This window comes from Equus quagga, chromosome 1 (assembly GCF_021613505.1).
Source record: "Equus quagga isolate Etosha38 chromosome 1, UCLA_HA_Equagga_1.0, whole genome shotgun sequence".
Taxonomy (NCBI): domain Eukaryota; kingdom Metazoa; phylum Chordata; class Mammalia; order Perissodactyla; family Equidae; genus Equus; species Equus quagga.
Genome location: NC_060267.1, coordinates 119026199 through 119052009, shown reverse-complemented (window position 1 = coordinate 119052009; position 25811 = coordinate 119026199). Strand labels below are relative to the sequence as shown.

At 38.2% G+C, this 25811-nt stretch overlaps 1 protein-coding gene across 8 annotated transcripts in view; it reads left to right on the top strand.

The window, feature by feature from the left end:
• MITF (melanocyte inducing transcription factor) overlaps positions 1–25811 on the top strand; it is a 209671-nt gene that overhangs the window by 102618 nt on the left and 81242 nt on the right. For 4 of the 8 annotated variants that reach the window (XM_046669239.1, XM_046669232.1, XM_046669219.1 and 1 more), the window contains exon 2: positions 22999–23248. In XM_046669239.1, the coding sequence (XP_046525195.1) occupies positions 22999–23248 (250 nt within the window). Of the gene's footprint in view, positions 1–11188; positions 11292–22998; positions 23249–25811 lie in introns of those variants that run through there. The other 4 variants (XM_046669259.1, XM_046669249.1, XM_046669226.1 and 1 more) reach the window with 2 other exon arrangements.

Here is a 25811-nt window from a genome sequence, read left to right as displayed (position 1 = left end):
AAAAAAAAAAAAAAAAAAAAAAGAATGTTTTGAAACCATCAGTTTAAAAAACTACAGTAAATACCTATTAATAAATCAAAGTTAAAATATGCAGAATGGTAAAATCATGGGACCAGTTCATCTTTAAAATTAAAATTTAAGAAACTTAAATTAAAATATATTTAGGTGGTACACAGCTCTCCCATAACTTTATGTATGGATTTCTTTCAAGTGCAACCCAAACCTGCACATGAATCCCAAAGCATTGTCAAGTTGGCTCCATCTAGTGTATGAATGCATCATACAGCTAGGGGGAAAGTCTGTACTGGGGATCTCTGTTGGTACTTCATTATGAAATTAGAAGAAACCAAACCAAACCAAAACTGGACTATATGCTATATTTGTGCCCTGGGAGGCAGCACAGGCAGAAGTGACCTTCACAGCCTGTGTCGTTATATATTGAAACATCAACTTCAAGCGTGCCTGACATTTTGTTCTGACAGCCTTGCCTTTTTTTTCTGGACAGAGGACTTATTTACAGGCACTATCAACAAACGCACTCTGTCACTTCCATTATGACATTCTCAGGGCTATTTGGCCAGGTCCCCACTTTTCCTGTATGGGGTCATATCTGAGAGTCATGCTCATTTTCCACAGTTAGGGAGCGATTAGGGCTGGGCTGGCTTGCTATGATTTCAAAACCCTATGTGATTTTCTTTATCAGACTGAAATTCTTTGCAGCTGTTAGCTTCTCGCTGCAATAGAGTAGGCCAGTATTTCTGGGCTGTGTTGAATCTTGTTTCTGCTGAAGGATTCTGGCACATTCTTCATTTCTCTCCATCAGTGCTTCCCAAATTTTAGCCATTCTCTTACTGACTTCATGATTTTTGCCTGCATATACTACAGTCCTGCCCCGCATAACGACATTTTGGTCAACAAGCAGACCACATATATGGTGATGGCCCCGTAAGATTAGTACCATCTAGCCCAGATGTGTAGTAGGCTATACCAAATTGGTTTGTGTAAGTACACTCTATGATGTTTGCACAACAACAAAATCACCTAATGACACATCTCTCAGAACTTATTTCTGTTGTTAAGTGATGCATGACTATATATGGGGTCTAAAAAAGTTAAAAGTATATTTTAAAGGAAATGTTATAATAAATAGAAACCACATATGGAAGTACTTGTAAAATAAACATAATGAAATGGGAAGAAAATTGTTAGATTCTTGCTAGGTGTATTGTCTGGAAGCTTAGCCTGAGGTCTGAGCTTTTTTCTTGTTACAAAGGGCAAGTGTTGAGAGATTGAAGACATATTAGCATCAAACAGAGCCTTTTCCTGGGATGAAAGAAATTTGAAAGGGTCTTTCTCCCTGTGTAATTCCACGGTTATTTCATGTGGAGTCTCTGTGTCTTCATTTGAGATCATCTCACTTTGGGAAACTGCACAAGATTTAAACCGTGTTTGCCAGAGGAAGTTCATCATTCTCCCCGAAATTCCCAAAGGTCTCGTTTCCCTTAGAAAGCCTTTTTGAATTATTCTTTTCTTCTCCAAGTACTTCCTTCCTTGTTTTCCCATTAACAAGTATAAATTGTGCTGATATATTGGGTTACTTTTTTTTCCTTGTACTTTCACATTTTCACACTCTCTTTTCCAACTAGATTATCTGAGGACAAACATTGTGTATTTCTTTATCTTTTTTTCCACTGAATGCCATCAATTTAACACATGCTTGGTATAAATATTTAGAAAAGCCTGCTTCATTCTCAAGTTTTTTCTTTTTAAAGGTAGATCATGTTCACATGTGGCTGGAAAAAGCACCATGGTCAATTAATTAATCATTTAACCCATTGACAAATAGTTATTGGCGCCTTCTCTTGGTCTGGAATTGTGCCTGGTTAAAGAATGAAGAGGTGAACTAAACAGACATGGTTTATGCCTTCATGGAATTCAGAATTTAGTGTGGGCTGTGGGGTACAAACAACTAAAGAGGCAACTTGAGTGCAAGGTTCTAATTTTAGAATTAGTTTGCTTTTGTGATTGTCGGGTGGCTCATGTTAACTTGGAACAGAAATCCGTAGTGAGAAGCGTGTGGGCTCTGAAGTTTCAAACCCCGGATCTACAGCTCATGAACATCTTGATTTTGGACAAGTTACTCACCCCGCTCCCTGTCCCTCAGTTTCTTTATGGAAATAAAAAGATTAAATAAACATGAGGTGTAATATGCAAATATGAGCTACAGTTATCCGTGTGACTGTAAGATGAATTCTGTCTTCTCTCCTCCCCCCCTCTTTTCTTAAAATGAGACACGATGTCATCATTTTTCAAATATTCAAAATTTTAAATTTCCTGCCTGGCACACTAGGAAATGGAAATATATTGATCCTTGATCCAGTATTAGAAACCAGACATCACTGTTGATGGGAGTATCATTGTGGATGGTGCTTAAAGATTGCAAATCTATGCAATTTCCAAATTGTTTAAGTGAATAAATGATTTGAGCATTCAGAGTTGCTCTAAAACATTTCTGTCTTCAGAATGTAAGGTCTATGATGTATCACTGATGCATCTGAAGCCTGTTGAGCAGGGCCTGGGACACAGTAGGTGTTCAATAAATATTTGTTGAGTGAATGAATTTTAGTGAGACTATTTTGATTTTTCTATCTTTTATTCATGGTTTTGTCCATACCTCTTAAAAATGAACCTGTGTTATTTGCTATTAGGAGCCAGATAAGCTTGAATGGGAGTGGTTATTATTTTCTGCATCCTTATCACCAGTCTTGCCTGTAGCACCTAGCAGGTAGTAAATACTCAGTAAATGTTAAAGAGAGAATTAGGTAGCTTTGTTAGGCACTTTAAAAAACAAAACAAAAGACCTATGGCTTAATTTTTTTAAGCAAAGATTTAATTTTCCCTTTATGTCATTTCATGGCAGTATTACTTGAAATTACATAGGCTATTAATTTAATTCTTTTTTTTTTTTTTTTGAGGAAGATTAGCCCTGAGCTAACTGCTGCTAATCCTCCTCTTTTTGCCCAGGAAGGCTGGCCCTGAGCTAACATTCCATGCCCATTTTCCTGTACTTTAGATGTGGGACGCCTGCCACAGCATGGCTTGCCAAGCGGTGCCATGTCCGCACCCGGGATCTGAACCAGTGAACCCCGGGCTGCCGAAGCGGAACGTGCGTACTTAACCGCTGTGCCACTGGGCCGGCCCCCATAGGCTATTAATTTAAAATACTGGTTATTTTAACATTTTTCTGTCAATATAAATCTACACTTTGATTATAGGCAAGACTCCCTAGAGTGGAAATGAGATACAGAACGCTTATGCCTATTGGGTTTGTTATGATTGATTGGATTTAATCAGCAGACAGGAAGGATTTCTGTGCAAATATTATTTTTCTCGTTTTAAATCCTGTGTTTCTCAGCATAACTGAAACAGGATGTCATTAGTATATGAGTGAGTATTGAGATGCTTTAGAAGTTTGAGAAATTTGACTATTAATACAAACTTAACATAAGATGATCTATTGAACAGAAAGAAGTTCGATTTGTTATAGTTTTACTTATTTAAATACATGATTTTCCTGCTTGATGTCTGGCTATATTTATACAGTAAAAATACAAATTAAAGACATAATTGACCCACTGAATCAGAGCAGAATGTTCCTTGGGCTAATATTTTTTGTCTCTAGCTAAGACACCCGTTGAAAAGGCATAGTTAATTGTCCGCTTGCGGAAGAAGTTACAGACGACCGCCATCATAAATGAATATGTTACTGAAAAATTTCTCTAAACCTTTCCTGAGCTTACATATATTTTCAATCTGTACAGCCTCTTCAAATATCAAGTTTCCAAAGCATCTTCACTATTGTCTTCAAATAATAACTTCTTTTTGTCCTATAACTTGAAGTTCTTTGAGGCCCTAAGGGCTGGTTTGTCCTTCTTCTTTGCATAACGTTGATTGAGTGCTGTCCTTTCATGCACTGTGCTAAGTACTTTTCATGCTTTACTTCATTGAATCAACACATTAATCTATTAAATAGGTAATATTAATATCCCCATTTTATAGATGTAGATCTTGAGACTTGGGAATTAAATGACTTGACGAAGGTAAAGCTAGGATGTGAACACAGCGTGGGGGGTATACGTGTACATGTGTGTCTGCATTGCACTCTCACACGCTGCTGTCTCCAGTTGAAAAATGGTGCCGATTTTATATCCATAGGAGACACATTTGAGCTGTTCATTCCTTGATAAAATAGTAGACTTCTCAGAAGTTTGCTGCCTGCAGGTTGAAACCACTGCTCTGGATCCTTACCACATCTTACAGAAATTAGAGTTTTCACGTGTCAATCTATCAACTTCCATATCACCTTCCACCATAGCATGATTGTCCACAAGAAACTGTCCATCTCTACCTTCAGCTCAGTGTTTGGAATACAAGTATTTAATTCACATGAATGGAATAGAAAGGCTAACTGACAAAGTATCCCTTTCTTCTCCTTTCTTTGTCCCTTTTCCAGCTCCCCTTGGGGCCATAAATGTTGTAGGTGGTTCTTTGAGCTGTCGATACCCTGGTGTCTCATGGGGAGATGGAAGCCGAGGAAGGATGGATTCACTTTCCTTAGTAGCAAGGACCTTAGCTAAGGTGGTGTGTGGAGGCCACTTCTAAAACCTGAATATTATGTTGCTTTAAATTATTTTAATATCTGACTCCTGCTTAGAAGAAGAAAGAAACTGATGTCTTAGATGATGACGATGGTGCTCTCTCCTAATTCGGTCCTCAACACCCTTAAGATGTAGGCAGAGACATCCTATGTGCTTGTTTGCTCTTTAGTCTTTCATTACTTAAAAAAAAAAAAAGTACAGTAAAAGAAAGTCTACATTTTTCTTTTTAAATGAGTTAGGAGTTAACTAGTAAATCGAGAGAAAAACAGCATGATTTTAAAGTCCTGAAGTGGAAGATTTTATTTATTGTAAAGTCATATTGTAGCTTTGGTCTCCCACAATGGCGACAGCCTTATCTTTTCCTGTTTATTTACCTGGATAAGGAAAGTAAATTGCATGTTACTAAATTTCTTATTTGAAGAGATTATCAGAATGGCATAATCTTATTGGTGTTTCCCTCCCCAGTTTTCTGTTGTCTCATCTACTTGGTTTATATTGTAGGTTGTGGTCTGCTTATTGCAAATACCGTGTTGCCATTTATAGATAACAAGGAGACAGCCTCTGAACCACCTTTCAAGCAGGAACAAGTATTTCTTTTGAAATGAGCCCCAAGAGAGAGAATATCAGAGAGCTGAAGATAGGGAAATTAATCTATTGTATTGATTATTCTACTAAATGAAAGGATCAAGCTATTATTTCATGTATTTCTCCCTTCATTAATTGCTTAAAAATTCACTTCAGACCGCGTTAGAGATGTCTCTTGGTAGATTGTATTTTTATTCTCAAGACAGATTTCTCTAAGCAGATGTAAAAAAAACTTTAATTTTTCTCTCTGGATGTTTGTCTAAGCATCTAAATAGCTCTTTGATAATGTTGGCATGAGCCTAGATAAAGTTTACCTGGGGTCACCTTGGTCTCATCTGTATTTTCCTTCTCACCCTTAAAGGACTTCTTTGTGTACCAGGCACAGTGAGCAGTCTTGCAGCAGATGCTGTACCGTCGTTGTTACAGGGAAGTCTGTTCTTGGTAATAGAAAAAAATAGAAACAGGATGAAAGAGATAAACATGATGGAGTGGTTCTGAACAGTTATTTCTGCAGATAGGAAGTCATTAAAATTTCTGAGTTTGTGCGCTCCGCTTTGGCGGCCTGGGGTTTGCCAGTTTGGATTGTGGACGTGGACCTATGCGCCGCTTATCAAGCCATGCTGTGACAGGCGTCCCACCTATAAAGTAGAGGAAGATGGGCACAGATGTTGGCTCAGGGCCAGTCTTCCTCAGCAAAAAGAGGAGGATTGGTGGTGGACGTTAGCTCAGGGCTAATCTTCCTCAAAAAAAATAAAATGGAAAAATTTTTTTAAAATGAAATAAAAAAATTTCCTTCAGTTACGCTGTGAGGGTTTCAAATGAGAACTCCTGGACCAATTTCTTGTAACTTTGTATCCAGATACTTCATCCATGAAAGTGAGTTGTGTTCAGCAACGAAAAGCTTCCAAACAAAGAGTATACAATTGTGCGTCTCATTTATGCCTGTTGACTTCCTTCCTAATTAATTAAATGCCATCCTCCAATTATATTTCATAGCTCCTTCCTTACCTGGTCTTTTTTCGTTTTGTCACTCATCCATCCATTCTTACTTCCTTCTATCCATCCATCGATCCATCTAGCAAATATTGATTGAGCACTTTCTATGTGCCAGGCACTGAGAATAAAATAAATACAAAGGACCCTGCCTTCAAGGATGAAAGACAAATAAAATGATTCCAAGTTGGACTAAGTGCTATAAAAGAAACAAACATTGGCTGAGAGAGCAAAAAACAGAAGTGGGTGTTTTTGCTTTAGATAGTGTGGGCAGGGGGAGAGCTCCCTGGGGAAGAAACGTAAAACCTGTAAGACCTGTAAGACCTTGCCTGAAAGATGAGGAGGAGCCGGCCATGGGATGGAGTCCCTGGAGTAGGCCTTCTCTCTAACCCCGACGCTTAACGATGGGCGTGTGTATGTGAGTTTTGCGTTTCTGTGGTGTGAGCCCTTGAGAGGCAGAGCCGCCTGCATCTTCCCTTTGGTCTTCTCACAGCACTGAGAGCAGTGTCTCTCACATGCTGGGTGAATCAGTAAATGTTTGAGTTGCAGGGCCTTTTGGTGGCATCTGACTTTTCCCAGAACGTGAGCATAATAACATGTGGGGATAAGAGAGGATGTATTTATTTCTCCTAGAGTACTGTTTGAGTTTCATAACTACTTCATGGTACTCTTTAATTACCTCATAATAAGGCTTTCACCGAACATTCAAAGCATATCCATAGTAATTCCAAGTGGACACTTTAAAGAAGTAAATGGTACAAGTAAAGACTTCTTTATTCAAATTCTTGGGTATTTCCCTGCCACTCTTAGAGAGACAGTTTACATAAAATATATTATATATAATTATATATATTATAATATGTTATATTGTATATTAGTGGTTCCCAGGCCTGACCTCACTTTAGACTTTTATGAGAATCTTTTAAACAATACGCAATTCCAAACCACAGCCCTGGAGAATGTCATTCAGTCATTTGTTTGGGGAAAGATCTTTGACATTTATATTTTTAAATGCTCCTGAGTTTATTTTAAGGGAGTGGGATGGGGAGCAGGAATCCCAGGTGCTTCTGATAGGAATATAGATTTGGGAACCGTTGGTGAGGATCCTAGTGAGACATGTGAAGACTGGGTAGATACTTTCCAAATTGAATGGAGGAGGCAGTTCATGGGTCAGGAGAATACTGGGCACACGATAAGCCCTCAAATGTTAACTGTCATGGAACTGGTGAGCAGAAATGTGAGTTTACTGAAAAAAGCAATGACTATCAAAAGAAAAGATATAGGAAAACGGCATGCTTTGGGAGCAATAAAACATTTGATACCCAAATAAAATAAGAATTCTGACTGTGATAAAACAGTGGTTCTGCTTTTCTTCAGCTGAGTTTTGGACAAGATAACAAGTAAAACCTCTTATCTCTTCTCTAACCTGTTTGACATAGTGATTGAATTTTTTCCTTCGAAAAAGATTCTGAGGCCCAAATTTAGTATCCTAAGAAAAATTTGGCTGTCCCTTGGATGGTTGATAGATTTAAGTTCCATTTTAGTTAAGGTCATCCTTGAAAAGGTCAGTAAGAATTCTGATGACTCTAGTTGATTTGCTGGAATTTGGGGCAAGGAATGGTAATTAAGATTTGAAATGCATTAGAGTACATGTAATATTATTATTCTGCATTCAGCGTTTCACTCTAAAATATTATTTTTCCTTTTCCTCCGCTGCCATTTCTTAGTTTGTGTTTAAATTTAGGGTTTGTATATGTGTGTGTGCGCATCTGTATATACATATGTAATGCACTTAGGGTACTCATTTGGATAGCACAAATGTGCACAGGAGACTTGCTTACACATTATAGATTAATTCATTTTAAAGATATTTGTTCAACATCAGCCATGGACTATTTATTCCACGAGGTTCTAGTGATGGTAAGCAATGGTAACAATGGTAAACCAAACAGACATGATTCCTGCCACTCAGAAGACATTTGTTGAATAATTGAGTGACTGCTTGAGAACTAGTATTTTAGTATTGGGGAAAAGTATGTAACGTTTCAGAAATTTTGTAGATGGTGTCATATATGCACATTTAAGTCAAGCTTTGATCCATTTGCTGCTGGGTATTTCATTGCTGTGTCCAAGAAGATTCTCCGAGAATGCTGGTGTAATAGAGTTTTCTAAAGTACCATGGATAAGTTGAACACATGCCTTTTAAATGTAATTTTATTTAAACACTCATATAAATGGTCAATGGATAGCTTTCTTGGGGTTATGGATTGTGCTGGATAAAAAGTCAAGCAATGTCATTGGCCGAACATGCCGGGGGAGCATTTGGCATTATATTGTATCCCCTGCTGGAATGGCTGGAATTGATACCATTGGTTTCATGTTCAACATTTGAGAGCCAACGGAGGGTACAGATTTTCCCTGTGTGTAAGCATGTAATAAATCAGGGTTTCAGTTCTACAGCTTACCCGGGTACCTTGTAACTTAATGCAGTTTCAAATAATGCCCAAGGTGGGAGAGAGTCCGGCTCAGTCTTTTAAAAAATGATCCCTTAAAGGTCCTGATATGGTAATTTCCTACCCACTCTGTTTTCCTTGATCTTCCAATGTCTGTGTGTTTTCTTTCACTCTGTCCTATTTGCCTTGGTTCTTTAGATCAGTCAGTGTGAATCCAGGATAACAGCCCTACCCACAGTCATAATCATAAGAGCTATTTTTTAATTGAGAGCTTACTACGTGTCAGAGACTATGCCAAACACGTTATGTATATTATCTCCTTTGATTCTAACAATAGCCTATGGGATAGCTACTTATCATTTCCTCTTTCTCAGGTGAAGAAACTGGGGCGCAGAAAATTTAGTAAATTTGTACAAGGTCACAGAATTAGTAAGTGGTGGGATTTGAACCTGAGTAGGTTGACACCAGGATCTGTGTTCTTGATTTTTATGCGCTACTGTGCTAGAGGCAGGAGAAGAGAGGTGGGGGAGCTTAGTAAAAGGAATAGTGTAGTGTCTTAGTCATCTGTTTACCCCAGTACCCAGCACAATACCCAGTGTGTAGAAAGTGCTCAATAACTGTTGTTAATAAATGCAATTATTGCATCAGCACCTGGATTCCCCACCTCACTCCTATTTATTAGTTTTTAGTTTTACTAGTACTCTATCCACTTTTCTCCAGTTATCTCCATTCTTGCTCCTTCTCTCTGCTCTGCCCCCCCCCCCCCCCCAACCAATGAGCTATCATCACCTCCTACCAGGACCATTGCAGTAGCCAATCTTGCCCCTCCTCCAATTGGTTCTCAATATAGTAGCCAGAGGGACCTTTCCGAAAACTCAAATCTGATCCCATCACTCCCCTGCTTACAACCTCTCAATGGTTTCCTGTTCATCTTGGAACAAAATCAGGTACCCTTCCCTGGCCTACCAGATCCTGCACGGTCTGGTCCTGCTCACTGCTTTGGTCTCACAGATGCCATGCTTTTCCCTCCCTCTCTGTCCTCCAGCCACAATGGATCTTCATTCTAACTCCCCACCTCAGGGTTTTGCATTTGTTGTTACCACTGCTCAGAAGGCTCTTCTTCCATCCCTCCCCAGGTACCCCCCCACCGCTCCCCCGACTCAGCTCTCAGCCAGAGGTCCCTGCCTAAGGGAAGCCTTCTCTGACCTTTACATTTTAAGCTTTTCCAGTTCCCTGTAGCAGTTATCACCTGTATCATTATTTATTTGTGTGATTATTTAATATGTGTGTCCCCCTAGACTGTAAACTCCAAGAGTTTACACAGTGCCCGGGACATAGTAGGTGTTCCATAAATATTTATTAAACAAAAGGATGAAAGATGAACAAAGAATACAGAGAGGCAGAAATAGCTTGTCTGAAACTTCTGGCTGGGTATTTCCTCTTATTAAAGGGAAATTTAAAAAGATAATTTCATTACATTATGGAATTCAAGTTTGATTGTGGCTTATAGAGATTGCATTGTTTTCCAGCCATTTACTTTGGAGACAAACTCTGAGGCACAGAGAGGTGAAGTAACTTGCCCAGCGTACACAACTAATCAATGTCAGATGTCTTTGTTCTGACCTTTGAATTGTGTGTTGGGAGAAACGTACATCTTTTCCTAACTGCAGGGCCTCTTGGTGTGCTGAGTCTGTAGGAGCTGCATCAATATTTGATAATATTGATGTTGTCATGTCAGAATCTTAAAATGTCTTTCGAGAACATGTATTGTTGTTTTTTTCCTTCTTGTATACCAGTGTGTTCAGAATTTAATTGGAGAAGAATACACAGATGTATGGCCTAAAGATGTGTTTGTCCCAAAAGGTAGTGCCCACAACGAGAAGCAGCTTGTGTTTGACTCCTGCCAGGACTGGGCAAGAACAGGCTTCCTTATATTCTAGGGGTCTGAGGGTAAGGAATGCTGTCCTGACCTCTAGCCTGTCAGCAGAGCATGTTCAATTATCAAGCTCCAGTTCCAGAAATGCCTGTGCACGGATGCAAAGCAGCTAGAGGTGTGTGATGAGCTGATGCCCGAGATCTCCCCAACTGAGAAGGGGCACGAGCAATCCCACAGCTCTGCTAGATCCCGTGACTCTATTAAGGGTTAAAAATTCACCGGTATGTGAAATTACCTCTCCTTTCCAGTTCTCTAATAACACGCAGCCGCTGCAAGCCTCAACCGCTACCTGCGCTCGGGAAGGCTAAGTCAGCATCCCGAGTCGGTGCTCGCCCGGCTGCCGGGTTGGATTTCTGGCTGTGCCCGGGTCCTTGCATAGCCCCCTTTGCAGTGTGAGGCAGCATTTTTGTCCTGCAGGTACAGTAGGTACTGGATTAAACAGGTCTGCTGTTGCAGACAGACAGCAGGCACCGTTCTAGCACGAGCTGTGTTTGGATTGGAGTTTCCAGGGCCTTATCAGGAGCCACCCCTAGTGACACAGCCAGAGCCAGAACTAAGTTTGACTTTCACTCTTCGCCAAGGGCTTGCAGAACACCTTAAAGGAAAAAAGATGGAGGCGCTTAGAGTTCAGATGTTCATGCCTTGCTCCTTTGAAAGCTTGTATCTGTAAGTGAAGTTTTATTCTGGAAATAATCCTGGGACTACTTAACAGGAGCGATTGTGTTTTTTTTTAAGGGGGAGGACAGAGAAAGGGAAGGTTTTATTGGGAGTTAAAAATACTGGAACTGTTACTTTGCGACCGTGGCTTTAATCAGCTTCAGCTGTAACCTCTAGTAGGTGGCTATGACAAGGAGAACAACTAATGGGGGGGGATCAAAATGCTAGCCCATTTTCTTTGCCTTCCCGTTGAGAATTGAATGTTGGTCTCAAATTAATAATGCCAAAAAAAAATATGACTGGTTTGAAAAATCTGAGTTAGAACGGAGTGTGATGTATGATTACAAGGTACACTGCAGCCCAGCTTTGTCATGAATAAAAGAGGATTTCTTCAGGAAAACGAGTGTACTTAACTAGTAACATTTGTCAAAACTGTCCCATTGCAAACACTTTGGATTTTTGGTTTCTCCTCCCCCCCTCCCCCCCCCCCCCCCCCCCCCCCCCCCCCCACGATGTAATAGTAACAGTTGCATTAATAAACATCTCATTTGCATTTCTGTATATTGATTTTTTTTCTCTTTGAGAGGAAAAGAAAACATGCAAACATCAGAATCATCTGCATATAAATGTAGAACAAATTTGAAATTGGCAATTTCAAAGAAATGCTGAAAAGGAGAAATATTACATAGATGGTAGCTCCCCCCACTGCCTTTAACATTTACTTTCAACGTTAAGTGATAAGATTTGAAAACAATACATAAGCCGTGTCCCTCAGTGAATAGGCATTCAAGCAAATCAACTTATGCAAAAGCCACCTCTGGAGCTTAATAATTATTTACTGAACGTTCCTGGGTCATGAGAGAGGTTCTGATTAAGTCAGAAAAGCATTATGTTCAGCAGCTTGTGAAGGTGTGTTTAAAGACAGCAAGAAAGATGGAAAAATACTAAATGTAGCAGAACTATTTTAAGAATTTGATTCTTAAAAAGACTCAAATTCCCACAAATTTGTGTGGTTAAAGTTCATAAAGTTCATCTTTAATAGGTCTTATAGGAGCTTTTAAAATGATTTCTAATTTCTTGTGCTATTTTTGCTGTATTGAATTTACTTTTATAGATAGTTTTTCATTCTGTATGTCATTAAAACAGTTTAATTACTCATCTCTCTAAAATGATAGAGTATTTTATGAACAAAAGTATATAGTTATGTATTTAAAATGTCATTATGTTAGAGAAGTTATAAATTTCTTCTTTGTAAATCAAATAATAGGGAGATGGTGACTGCTGTTTGTGACTCATACCCTACAAGAATGTCCTCTGTAACTTACTAATTTCTTTTAAATATTAATATTAAGCAAATTAATGGATGGCACGAATGGATAAAACATGCCATTCTGATGCAGCGTAAGGACAGTAGTGATGTCCCCCTTGAATTGACACCTAAATTAATTCTCAATTTCAATTCTTTTTGCTTAATTGATTTTGAATTTATTTATTTATTTTTCTCGGTAACCAAAATACTCACCATAGGAGCATGCTTCCCTTATAAACTCTCAGAGTGAAATTCTTACCACACGTCTTTGATGAAACTGATGCTCTGGGCTCTTGCCCATTCACTTCTTTGTGCCTGTTCTTTTAGGGAGGGGGCATGCTGTGAATTGTTTCTTTTATGTTTTCCTCTAAGAAAGCGAAGAAACACCATAGCAGAAGGCAACATTCTAAATGTTTTGACTTCCTACAAAATAATTATGAGTTTTCACTAGTTTTGAGGTATTAAGATGCTCAGAGGATACCAGTTCAGGAATTGAAACATAGTGTAGAAGAATTCCTTGCCTATCTTTTACTTATTGTCTACATGGTGTGCCGGCCACCATTCTAAGTATCCTACCTGTATTAACACATTTAATCCTCTCATTTAATTGCTCTCATAATTGCTCTGACAAAGGTCCTTTTTTCTACCTCCATACTGCAGATGAGAAAATTGAGGCTTGGGCAGGTCAAAAATCCTGCCCAAGTCACATAGCTGAGAAATGATAGAGCCGGCATTTCAACCTAGGTCTTCTGGCTCCAGGGCTTATGCTGTTGCTAGCTATGTTCTATGGATTTTCATTTAAGATACTGAATGAATTGATGTTTCTTCCTCTACCTTTTTTTTTTTTTTTGAGGAAGATTAGCCCTGAGCTAACATCTGCCGCCAGTCCTCCTCTTTTTGCCGAGGAAGGCTGGCCCTGAGCTAACATCCGTGCCCGTCCTCCTCTACTTTATATGTGGGACGCCTACCACAGCATGGTGTGCCAAGCGGTGCCATGTCTGCACCCGGGATCCAAACTGGCGAACCCCGGGCCACCAAAGCGGAACATGTGCACGTAACCGCTGTGCCACGGGGCCAGTGCCCTTCCTCTACCTTTTTATTGATGGGTTCTCCAATGCCCAGATTTCTGAACTACCCAAAGTCTAACTCATTTAAGCTTTCAAGGGGCCATGATTAGTCCAATGCCACAGTATTTGTCTATCGAATGTATTTCCTTGTGTTCAGTTCACTGTTGATTATAAGGCAACTATTTAGGAGAGGAGCAAACTCTATTAGATAAGACTATAAAATTATAAGATCTATTCTGACTTGACGAGTCTTAAAATGTGGAGGGAAAGTTCATTAGAATTAAGGAAATACAGTAGGTCTCTAGAACTGAGATTTCCTTGGAAGAATGTGTTTTCTGTTACTGGATGATTCAAGCAAATGGTTTGACCAAAGGTCTTCCAACACTAAGGTTCTAGTATTGTCTGATTTTATGAGGGAGGGTGTTTCTTAGGATAGAGACACCAAATTTACCCACTGAACAGATATTTATTTATCCTACTATGTGCCAAGTATTCTTCTAGGTGCTTGGAAATCTTTATGTGAATAAAACATATAAAAATCCCTCTCCTCATGGAGATGGCCCCATCAGGTCATGAAGGACCAAGAACATTCCAGCTTCATCCTTAAGTTTGGGCTTTATCCTTCTGGTCCAAATGGCTACTAGAACTCCAACCATTACAGCCAAATTTCAGGAGACATGATGGCAGAAGGTTCAAAGAAGGATATCTCTTTAAGGATAATTCCTGGAAGTACCTCATGACATTTCTGCTTACATCTCATTGGCAAAACTTGGGCATGAAGGCAACCTAGCTCCTGGAAAGCTGGGAAATATTGTAAGTGGCAATGTACCAACCAAAACAAGGAAGAAATAGGAGAGTGGATACTGGATTATTTGGGTTGTAGACCTTAGGTTGAAACTTTGACAATTTTTTTTCAGATTAACTGATATTTTCTAAAATGTCACAGAAACCATCAAACTGGCTTAAGCAAAAATGGAGATTGGTTGGCCCTTGTAAATCAATGTCCAACATCCAGGGTTGTCAAGGGTTCAGGGATGGTTTGATCCAGATGCTTAATGCCATCCAAGTACCGACTCCTTCTTTGTTTTTCCTTCTTCTCAGTCCTTTGTTCCGTCTTCCAGTTTACATTTACTATTTCATCTACTTTGGCTTTTTTTTCCACATAGGCCCTGGAAGTCCCAGATTTACATCCTACCATCTTTTTAAACCTTAATATAAAGAGAATTCTTTTACCCCAATAGTTCTAGTCAAAGGCATGGGGCTGACTCTTATTGGACCATCTTGGCGAACAAGCCCGCTCAGTGGATATGCTCTTCAAGCCTGGGGTATGTTACAAACTGAAAGTGAGGAAGCTGGTTCTTCAAAGTGAAATCAGAGTACTTTCCCAGAGAAGTGGGACAGGATGCTGGGCAGGCATAAATAGCATGTGATCGCAGTAAATCATTATTACTATTTGTAAGGCTGCCCCCTAAACCGTGACAAGGCACCCATTCACTGCTCCTAAGACCGTAATTCGTACTTTTGTCTTGATTTCCAGACAGCATTGCAAACTTTGCATCTTGGTATATATGTCCTGGACATGCAGTGATTGTTAAGTGATGGCAGTCTAAGGCTTTGAATCTTCTCTGGCCTGTTATGATGTTGTTCAGATGAGTAGACAGAGCATTCTCTGTGCCTGGGACAATTATTTGAGTAAGGATAGTAGGACTTTCTGTCTTTAAAAAAGATCCTTCCAATTACTTTCACACTCATGTCTGAATTCTGTCATTAGGTTGTCATAGTTTTGGATAAACAAAGCTCTTCCTTTTAAGGTACTTTAGGTGGGGTGTCATGTCATGCCACGTGAGTTACGCACACCTCGTAGGGAGTGAGTTTTTCAGAGCCTTTTAAAACGTGGCAGCTAGACGTGAACAGGATTCCGTACTTGGACAGAGTAAAGAAGAATTCTAGACTGTGCTCTGGGGGGAAGCTTGATATGAGAGAGAGAAAGCTGGAGTGTGGGGCACCTCAAATTTATCTGCTTTGTAACTTTTTGATGGTCTGGCTGTCAGAGGCAATTTCCTGAAGAGAATTGAATGTTAAGAGTGTGCCAGCCCCTTGTGGTATCTGTGGAAAATGGAAATCAGTCGTGGTCATAAAATGAGTAAATGGCATCCTCATATCCTTGGTTGAAAATATCTTTTAGTAAGAGATTGACGTTCTCCTTAGTTGGAGTCTATAGAAATGAGAAACTCTTTGGGAGTGGTGAAAATAACCAACTTCAAATCACATCTGATGATGAAAATTGCCTGGAAGAACATTGGTCGTATATTACAGAGATCTCTTAAACATTTTTGGTCATCCCTCCTAGGTGAAGAATTTTTTTTTTAAGCAAACTCTCTCAGCGTATTTGTATTTTTATTTATAAAGTATATACATGTGCCATTATACTCATATTACATTATACGTGTACAAAAATAGAAAATAAAAATGATGGATAAAATATATATAAAGTAACATTCTAATGTTTTCTTCCTACACCACAGGGTATCATTTTTTTGTGCCCTCTTTTGAAGAATATTGATATATTGGGAGTCTCATTAGTGTTCTCTTTGCTTTTGATCTAATCAGTTATCGAGATTACTCTTACTGGTACCTGCTAAAGGTCTAGCTTAAAGAATATTAATCCTGAATAGATATGGAGAGTCCTCAATTTTTACTAACCGGTTGGGGTCTAGGTGTTGACAAGTAAAGATTTCAGATTTTAACTTATTTATAATTGGTGGCTATAATTTTTAGAATGTTTTCCTCCTTTTGTACAATGAGAGGCACAGAGCTCCAGAGGACAGGAGTACTGTCCACTTTGGACACCATGACATCCCTCATGTCTAGCAGAACCTGGCCTTTGGAAAGCATTCAAATATTTGTTGAAGGGAAGGAGAGGAGAAAGACGAGCTGCCTTCGCAAGCCTTTTTATTTTCTCTGTGCCAGAAACCTAGAGTAGTTATTGTCCGAGCTGGTAATGTTACCAGAAAAAGCTGGAATTTTGGCAGGTTTTCATTTTTTTCCTTGACCACTAAAGCCCAAGGTTGGTGATGACAGAAGTCCAGAAGATCCCAGTTTTTGAAGCCAAACTGTGAAATCTTTTCCTTTCACATTTACGTGAGTTTTACTCTCAGCTAGTTTAAGTACAAGTGACAATATATTTTCTTATTGGTACTTGCTTCCACTATACATGGTGACAACATCATCCTTACACTGACAAAGTGATTGCTTTGGAAGGACTGGAAAGACAAAGATAATGAAAGTGCTGAGCATTCTGAAATATTAGATACCCAGACTCTCATTTAAAATATAAATCCATTGACCAACTCTTATTTCAGTGACTTGTGTACGTGGAAGCACTTTCAAAAGACTCTTGAGAATTTTTTGCTAGCAGAACAAACTGGTTGGGGCAATTTCTGTAGATTCAGCCTATCAGTTCCTTTTACTTATGATAAGGTAGTTGAGTTTTAACCATGACGATCCATTGGCAGTCTCTGGACAGATGTGTTTGTTTGTTTGGTTTCTTAGCCCATTTTTCAGGAGTGAGTAGTCCTTCGTGTTACGTTCCATTCGCCATGTTGAATTCAGCATCAGAAGGACTCTTCAGAACTCACGTCAGGCTTACTGGATGGAGGTGGGGAATGGAATGTGTTTTTTCTCCAACACGGAAGAAAGTGTTCTTGTCTAAGAATGAGAGATGTGGGTTCATGTCCCAGCTCTCCTACTAAATAGATGGGTGATCTTGGGTGTTTCACTATTAGTTTTCAAACATGGCCAGGCATCAGAATCAGCCGCAGAATTTTTGTAGACACATTGATTCCTGGGCCTTACCTAAACTGAAATGAGAATTTCCAGGGATGGAGGCTGAGCATTTTGATTTTAGACAGAGCCAGCTGATCATGTGGAAGCCCCTGTAGCTTGACCTATCCTCGACATAGCTTTCTCACCTGTACGTGAGGTTAATATTGCCTTTCTGTGTCTCCACTGTGTATGTGAACATCAGCCATTCTGCTTTTTAAGACATAATTACATTATACCCCAGTGCAGCCAAATGCTAGGCTTTGAGTTCTATCAACTGAATGATTATAATGAAGGTTAATTTTTCCTGCAGAAAAATGCTAGAATTTTTACTTTATTTCATGAGAGAATTGCAGGATAAATCATCTTCTCTCTCCACTCTGCAAAATTTTGTCAAGTTCTCTGAATTAAATCGGATTGCCTAAACCTTAAAAGACAGATCTACTATGGTCCACACTTGCATATGGGCTTAGAAGAAATTGCCTCCTTGCATCAAAAAAGAAGTGTCATATTCATGGTTTAATTTTTTTTTTTTACTACTAATTTTGAACTATGTTTTGTTTTACTGGACTGTGTTCCAGTCATTGTGCTAATAAGCTTTTTACATCGATTACAGTTTTTAACCCTCATCACAATGCTGAGAGGCAGATGTATTAAACACTCTTTATAAATAAGGAAAACCAAAGCTCAGACAGATTGACTAACTTGGCCACGGTCACAGGTTAGTAGCTGACAGACCTGGACTTTGCCTACGGAATTGAAGAGAGGAAATGCAGGAAAAAGTTTAACAGCTCCTTTAAGCTAGAGACTGTTTCAACTGACCACTGGATTCCTGCCTTGGAGGGCTATGATGTGGAGACCACAGGCTGCTGCATAAAGTCTAGGAAAGGGACACTGGCATCACTGTCAAAGGTGAGGGGTGGTCAGGCAGCTATTGCGGTATTGGATTTAATGGAATTTCTGATCTATTTTAGATGTTCGCTGAAAGCAGTGGAATAAACTATTTGAATTTAGGAATATACCAGGTAATTCAGAGCACATGTCCACATACCTCAACCATCACAGAGAAGGGAGCAGCTTTGAAGGTTAAAAGTAAATCCAGCCATCGAGGTAGGAATTCAGGTCACATTTAGTGGCTGCCTCTTGTCCATGTTCCAGCTGCTGTGCTGAGCACTTTAATTTAGCTAATATTAGCTCCCTCAGTTGCTGCAGTACATTTGGGAGGTGGGTTTTGGAGAGGTTCAGAGAGGCTGAATGGCTCGTTAAAGATCATGCTGCTCGGCAGTGAATGAGCTAGAACTGGTGTCCAACTGGTGGCGGTCCTCCTTGAGTCGCCAGTGGGCATTCCCCAGTTCTCAGGGACTCTGTGTGTCTGGCTTCAGTGATTCGGCTAAGTGCCAGCGAAGGTTTACCTCTTCTGCACTTGGCTTTCAAAGGGTGATTTCTTACAGTGAGATGTACTCCTTCCTACGTAGAACTAGGTAAGAGTCAGGTAATCTAGATAATTGACTTAATTTTAAGGCATCTCAGAAAAATTATGTGACTGTGGCTTTAAACTCTATGAGATTAGAAACCAGGTATTCCCAGCACCTGACACAGAGGAAACACTCAATAACGATTTGTTGAATAAATGACCTTTACATAATCTGATTAAAAGGAATCAGACTCATGGAATTAGGATTATCTAACGCAGATTGGGCTTTATCGGTCCTGGATGAATTCAGTTAGTTTTTAAAATTAAATGCATTTGGACAACTGTCCTTGCTTATCATTAGTGGCTTCAGCATCAGATCCTCATTTTAAAAATGAGCTTTGTAGCCACCTATAATGTTCTCACATAAATCTTGATTTTGATTTTCAATCATTATGCTTGTGGGTCCTGCTTACATTTTGAAGTGTTGATAGCTTCATTTTGGTCTGTAAGGTGATAATTGCAGCTTCAATTATTTCTAAGAGAAAGATTTTTAAAAGATCGAGAGGAAAGCTGAGAATCTGGGAGTCGTCTTTAAAAACATGGAAATATCCCACAGGGAGTGTGTGCAGTGGGGTGACTCCACTCTTCCTTGCATGGGTTTTTTTTTTTTTTGAGAAGATTTATTAGAATAATATCAATTAGTTGAACTCTGCTAGATTTTCTTTGGTGAGGTTTCCATTTATTTATACAGGTCTACTGTGTAAATACGTATTTTTTTGATAGGCTATTTCAGTCAATGTTTTAAATGATATTGTTGTCGACTTTAAAGTCTGAAGCCTTAGTGTGGTTGATAACGAGTAATTTTAATTTAAGATGTCTCAAGAATGCTTTACTGTTAATTGAAAGGATTTTTTCCCCCAGTATCACAGCCAATGGCTTGTCTTGAGCAGCTAATTAGTGCGATTATTCCACAGCTGCATTTGCTACAGCACAAAGGTTTGCTCCTGTTTTTATCAAAAGGATCAGTCTCTCTGGGAATGTTTTAACCTGACAGGCTTTGAATAGTAAGACCGTTTATTTATTTATTTAGTTTTAAATAGTGCACCCCCCCCGACCCCCCTTTCTTTTCTTCGTTTAGGAAAGTATATTTGAATTTTGAACACATACTCCAAAGTGGGAAAATACATTTTCTTTTGATGCTCTTTTAGTAGAACCTTCCAGGTGAATAGATTATTTTGAGTAATGGCTGGGTCCTTTTATTGCGTGGTTGAGCACATGATATTAAAATAGTAAGCGGGGTATTCACATTGTTCCACCTGTGTGAGGCTGTAGGAAACTATAAAGGAAAAAGGGTTTAAGTCTTCTGGAATGTTGCAGACTTCCAAGAGAACCAGCGTGGTGGATACAGTCACCCCTTTCCCACCCTGTTGTCAAAATACTGTCTGTGACGGATCCAGTCTCCTTTCTTCTAGCCAAGTGGTGACTTTGATTGCTCAAATCATTTCTTTGTGTTCTTAAATTAGTTTAAGGTAGTGGCATATGTTCTGCCACTGAAAAAAATGTTATGGTTTATTATAGTTTAGGGGGAAAAACTAAAGAAAAAGAAATTTACCTGTAATTCCACTCCCTTTCTGGCAGCTATGATCACCTTTATATAGTGCCCGCTAGTCAGGTGTGTTTGTGTCCATACACTTTTGAATCCTACTTTTAAATTCACTCTTATTACATGCATTTCCTACTTTGCTCTCCGGACTTGTGCAATGAAAAAAGTAGTATGTTATCAAATTCATGTATTATAATTTACTTTTTTTAACCTATTTTATGCTTAAATCTTTTTAATGGTTTTATTTTTTTCCCCGGCTTTATTGAGATATAATTGACAGAAATTGTATATATTTAAGGTGTATAATGTGATCTGATACATGTATATGTTGTGATACATGTGTACATCGTGAAATGATTGCAGTCAAGCTAATTAACACATCCATCACCTCACATAGTTACCATTTATTTTCTTTTTTGTGGTGAGAACACTTATCTGCTCTCTTAGCAGATTTCAAGTATATAATACAGTATTATTAACTATAGTCGCCATGCTGTACATCAGATTTCCAGAACTTATTCATCTTGTAACTAAAAGTTTGTATCCTTTGATCAACTTCTCCCCTCATAATTCACTTAACCTTTCTTATGTAGGGAGCAAATTTAGGTGACTTAGAATATTTTTCAATTTGTAAATATCTTTTAATGTCAGGTTTTCCACACTTTAAATTATTTTCTTAGAAAAATTGTCCATTAATGAAATTTCTGAATGAAACTGTATGAACAATTTTACAGCTTTTTGATAATACTGTTTTCTTTAAGGATTATAATAATACAGACCAGCAATGGCTCAGAGTAACATTGCCATTATACTTTTTCTTGTTGTGAACATTTTTTTTTGAAATATTGGATCGTACCTTCAATAGTATTTTGTAGATGTTTTTCTGAGTTTATTATACTGTGGTTTTTATTGACAACAATAAATGTATATATACCATTTTTGATGGCTGTATAGTATTACATTATGTGAGCCTATCACAATTTACTGAACCAATTTCCTGTCGTGAGTAATAGGTAAGCTGCTAGTATAATTTTTATTATGTAGTTTCTGGAACTGTGTGAGGTGAAACGTGAACATTTTTTCATCCTTTGGCATGTTTTGTTACCTGCAGAGTTTGAAGGTTCCTGTCTTTAAGGAGTTCCTAAGGATGGTCAGTGGTTTAAAGGCTGTATCTTGCCTTTTGTAAGAAGGTCAAGACAATACTGGGGTTTAGACTCAGGGAAGGAAGCACCAGGTGCAGACACTTCTCCTGAAGAGTGACTTAGGAGGGAATATTTTCTCAAATGTTACTTTTTTTCTGTTTTCAGGTGTAAAGGTTTTGTACTCTTGGCCCTAAAAAGAGATCTTTTAGAAAATTGTATTGCTGGAAATAAACAATTAGAATTTCTAGATAATGATAATAATAATAGTAACAGTGACCATTTATTGAGGCAAACTATATGGCGTTCATTGTACCAGGGGATTTTTTCCACATTATTTTATTTAATCCTCAAAAGTTCCTTAGAGGTAGGGCTTTAAAATGTAAATGATGCAACAGACATTTTAAAAAAGACACCTTCCACTTTGTTTAATGGGTGGGAGGGGTAGAAAACTCTTGTTATCCTCTTTTCCCAATATGGTAACTAAAGCAGAGAGAAGTTTGGTAACTTGTTGATGTCATAGACCTGGCAAGATACGCATCGAAACCCAGATTTAGGAAAATTAGGAAGTCTTTTCTTCTTAACTTACAGCTACTGTCTGTGCATTTTAAATAATTTTGGGTAGAGTAAGTACCAAAACCGTTAGAAGTAGGCCTCATGGGAAACTCGCAGAGTGCTTGTAGGAGAGGGCATGCCAAGATGAATCAGAAGAAAAGACAGTACAAAGAAAACCAGGCGGAGAAGAATTAGGTTGTCAAACCAGCTTGTCTTCTGCCCCCTTTCCCAAAGACTAAGGTCGAGTTCAGTGTTAATATTCTGGTCCAAATGCTTCTTTCCTTAATGATTTTTACTTCCTGCATTTTTGAAAAATTTCCTCATGACAGAGTTCACCTTTTCTTTAAACTATTCCGTGTTGGTAAACATTTTAGACATCTTCAAGGAATTTAGATACCTCGTAGAAGTAGTTATTTGGTTAGATTCAGTTATACAAAAGCAAATCAAGCAATTTATTTTTAAATGTGGAAATCTGAGTGCCATTAAGACTCATTGCTTCTTGGCACTTCATATGGCGGCACTATATTTGGTGGTGATGAGTAGTATGTGATATAAAATGTCAAAAAAAAATTAAGCCGTATGATAAAAATGCCTAGATGCAATCAAGCGGACTTATTTTAATTCAACTACTAATGACTTAAATCCTGTCACCTCCTGATTTTCAATTATGTAGAGTACTATTCTGCAACTTTGATTATATTTGCACAGGCTCATTTCATAGTTTGGTGCACTTTAGGATACCCCAAAATGCAAACGAGGAGTCTCATTAGGAAACTAAATGTTATGTGCTTTTTGGTTTTCCCACAGCAGTTCCGAGGAGCATCCTGGGGCCTCCAAGCCTCCGATAAGCTCCTCAAGTATGACATCGCGCATCTTGCTACGCCAGCAACTCATGCGTGAGCAGATGCAGGAGCAGGAGCGCAGGGAGCAGCAGCAGAAGCTGCAGGCGGCCCAGTTCATGCAACAGAGAGTGCCCGTGAGTCAGACACCAGCCATAAACGTCAGCGTGCCCACCACCCTTCCGTCTGCCACCCAGGTGCCGATGGAAGTCCTTAAGGTATGTATGTCACTCTTGTTGGTTGGGCCAAACTCTCTTCCCCAACATTTTCTGTTATCTAGGTGTTTTATTTATCTGAATGTGTATTCGGTTATATTGACCCATCTGAATCATATTTGTAAATGCCAACTTTATTGATTTCTACATGACTTTGTATTTTAAAAGAAGGTTGCAAGGTAACTGTAAATTTAATAGTAACCCTCACTAAATGGGGGAAGAACGTTGATGTTCCATGAGAAATCGCAGGTAGGAATAGGTGTTGTCTTGATGTCTTTCCATCTTTCTTTGGGAAAGTTTCAAAATGTACAAGTTATCTGAAGGGAGCCTCTGCTCATAACTTGTATATATATTTTCCTCAATAGTTTCCATGGACATTTTTAATTTTTTTCTTTATTTAGTATATAATCTTGGCTCTGGAATCTGACTCTTTTAGAAACTCTCTTCAGATATAAAACTGTACGTAGAGGAGTTTCCAAGACTTGAATAACCAGTCTGCGTAATCCTTTAACTGAAGTGAGTTGTCTGTTTTGGGTCTCTTTGATTTCTTGCTAGAGTAGAAACTGCAGGAGCTTGTTAGCATCATTCTATCAGGGACATATAGCCTCCTAATTACTAGGGAAAATTGTAACAAGTCTAAGAATAGAATTCCATCTCATACGTGTGTCCTCCACATCACATGGGGAGACACTCCTTGTTTAAAGATAAACATTCCAACTCTTAAATGTGGCTGATGTAAAGGGAGTTAAAACGAAAGCAGGGGAATTTCCTTACTTTAAAATTTTTTTTTTTTAACCCATTCACCTAATTGATTCATTCTGAAGAGTCTCAAGTGTTACTGTTCATTAAACAATGTCGCTGGTGATTCATTCCTGGTCTTTGCATTCATTCATGTGCTTGGAAAAAACATCTCCCACTATTTACAGTTTACTAATGAAGCAAATAGAGGGGCTGATGTGTTATAATTGGGAAGCAATGTACGATCTTTACCAGGATGTAAGAAAGAGATTCTTTAAAAACAAATCTAAAGTCAGTTGTTTTTTATTTGCAAAGACTTCCAAAATATAGTGATGAAATAGTGAAACTCTTTCATAGAGAAACCAACTGTAATTCTGTTAGGGCAAAAAAGCTCCAAGAGGTTTAGCACAAAGTTTTCCTCTAATGTGATTGAAATTCTGGATCTTGCCACTTAAATTAATGGATATTTTATTCTTCCCCCACTCCTCTCAAGTAAAGGCAAAGCTTTCTCTCGGGACTAGATTATACATTAAATCTTTCTGTTTGCTTGGGTGAAAATTGACCATCACTAAGTTTCTATTTATTTAAGATTTAAGGTTTAAGTTGTCTGGTGTTCACATGAATTGTTTTGTCTATACCTTAGATTATTTAAAGTTATGTGAATTAAATAATAATAAAGTGTGGAGAAATATGTCTGTTTTATTCACCTTAATAGTCTACTTTTTTAATCTGAGGGACAAATTTTAGAAGAGATGACATGGAGTTTTGCTAGTAGTGGTTTATAGTACTTGATATTATATTGAATATAATAATTAAAAGGAATATTGCTATTAAGGCGGTTACATCCAATGGTGGGAAAATTACCCAAATGCAAATTATTGAAACATCATTTCCATATCATCCTAAAAATGGACATCATTCCCAATTGTTTTTATTACTTAAAATATGTTATTTTGAAAATGGTTAAAATTAAAATCTAAGCTAAATGGTTTGAATAATGTACCCATTTTTCCTCATATGTTGCTGTGTCCTGGTAACGCTGGCTTGAGCTTCAGTCCTCAATTTAGGTATGCCAGAAAAATGTCCGAAGTTAAAGCACAAAGAAGTTATTAGAACTGGGAGACCTAATCTAACTAAAAATGAGCAATAGGTAAATTTATATTTCATGCTGAATGTAGTTGATCTCTATTTAACTTGTGTGTATGAAAGTAGTGAAGTATGTCGTAGAAATGAGAAGAAAAAATGGTTAGCGCCTCAGTGTGGATTGGTTTGATAGCTATTTAGATAGATTTTAGTGCCCTTAAGTGAAAGACTAAATAAAAATATATGATTTCCTATAAGATAACATTCTAAGAAATTCAAGTGACACTTTTAAGGAGAGGATCATATAAGTGATTGCTTCAGATACTTAAAAACTTGGTACTTTATAAAATAGTTTATATATTTTCAAAAGTTTTATGTATGAAAATATTTTTGTGAAATATTAGTATAGAAAGGTAAGAAAGAAATGTGGTCCTTTTTTCTTTTCCCTTTTATAGTTTGTAAGTCATAAGCATAATTTTATAAAGTAAATGGTTAGTAACAAAAATAGTAAATTTGCTTAATTTTGGACCATTTTTCTGTAACTGCGTTTTTAAGGAATGGGTAATACCGAGTGTGTTAATTGCATGCATTATGATACAAATTGTATCGAGTAAGTATTTTCTCATAGTGTAGCCTGAGTAAATTCTTCATTTAAGTTTTAAAGATTTAAACTATGAAAACAGAACATACCTGCTTCTCAGTGGAGGTAGGTATACGATCAGACGTGCTAGCATGTGCTAGAGAA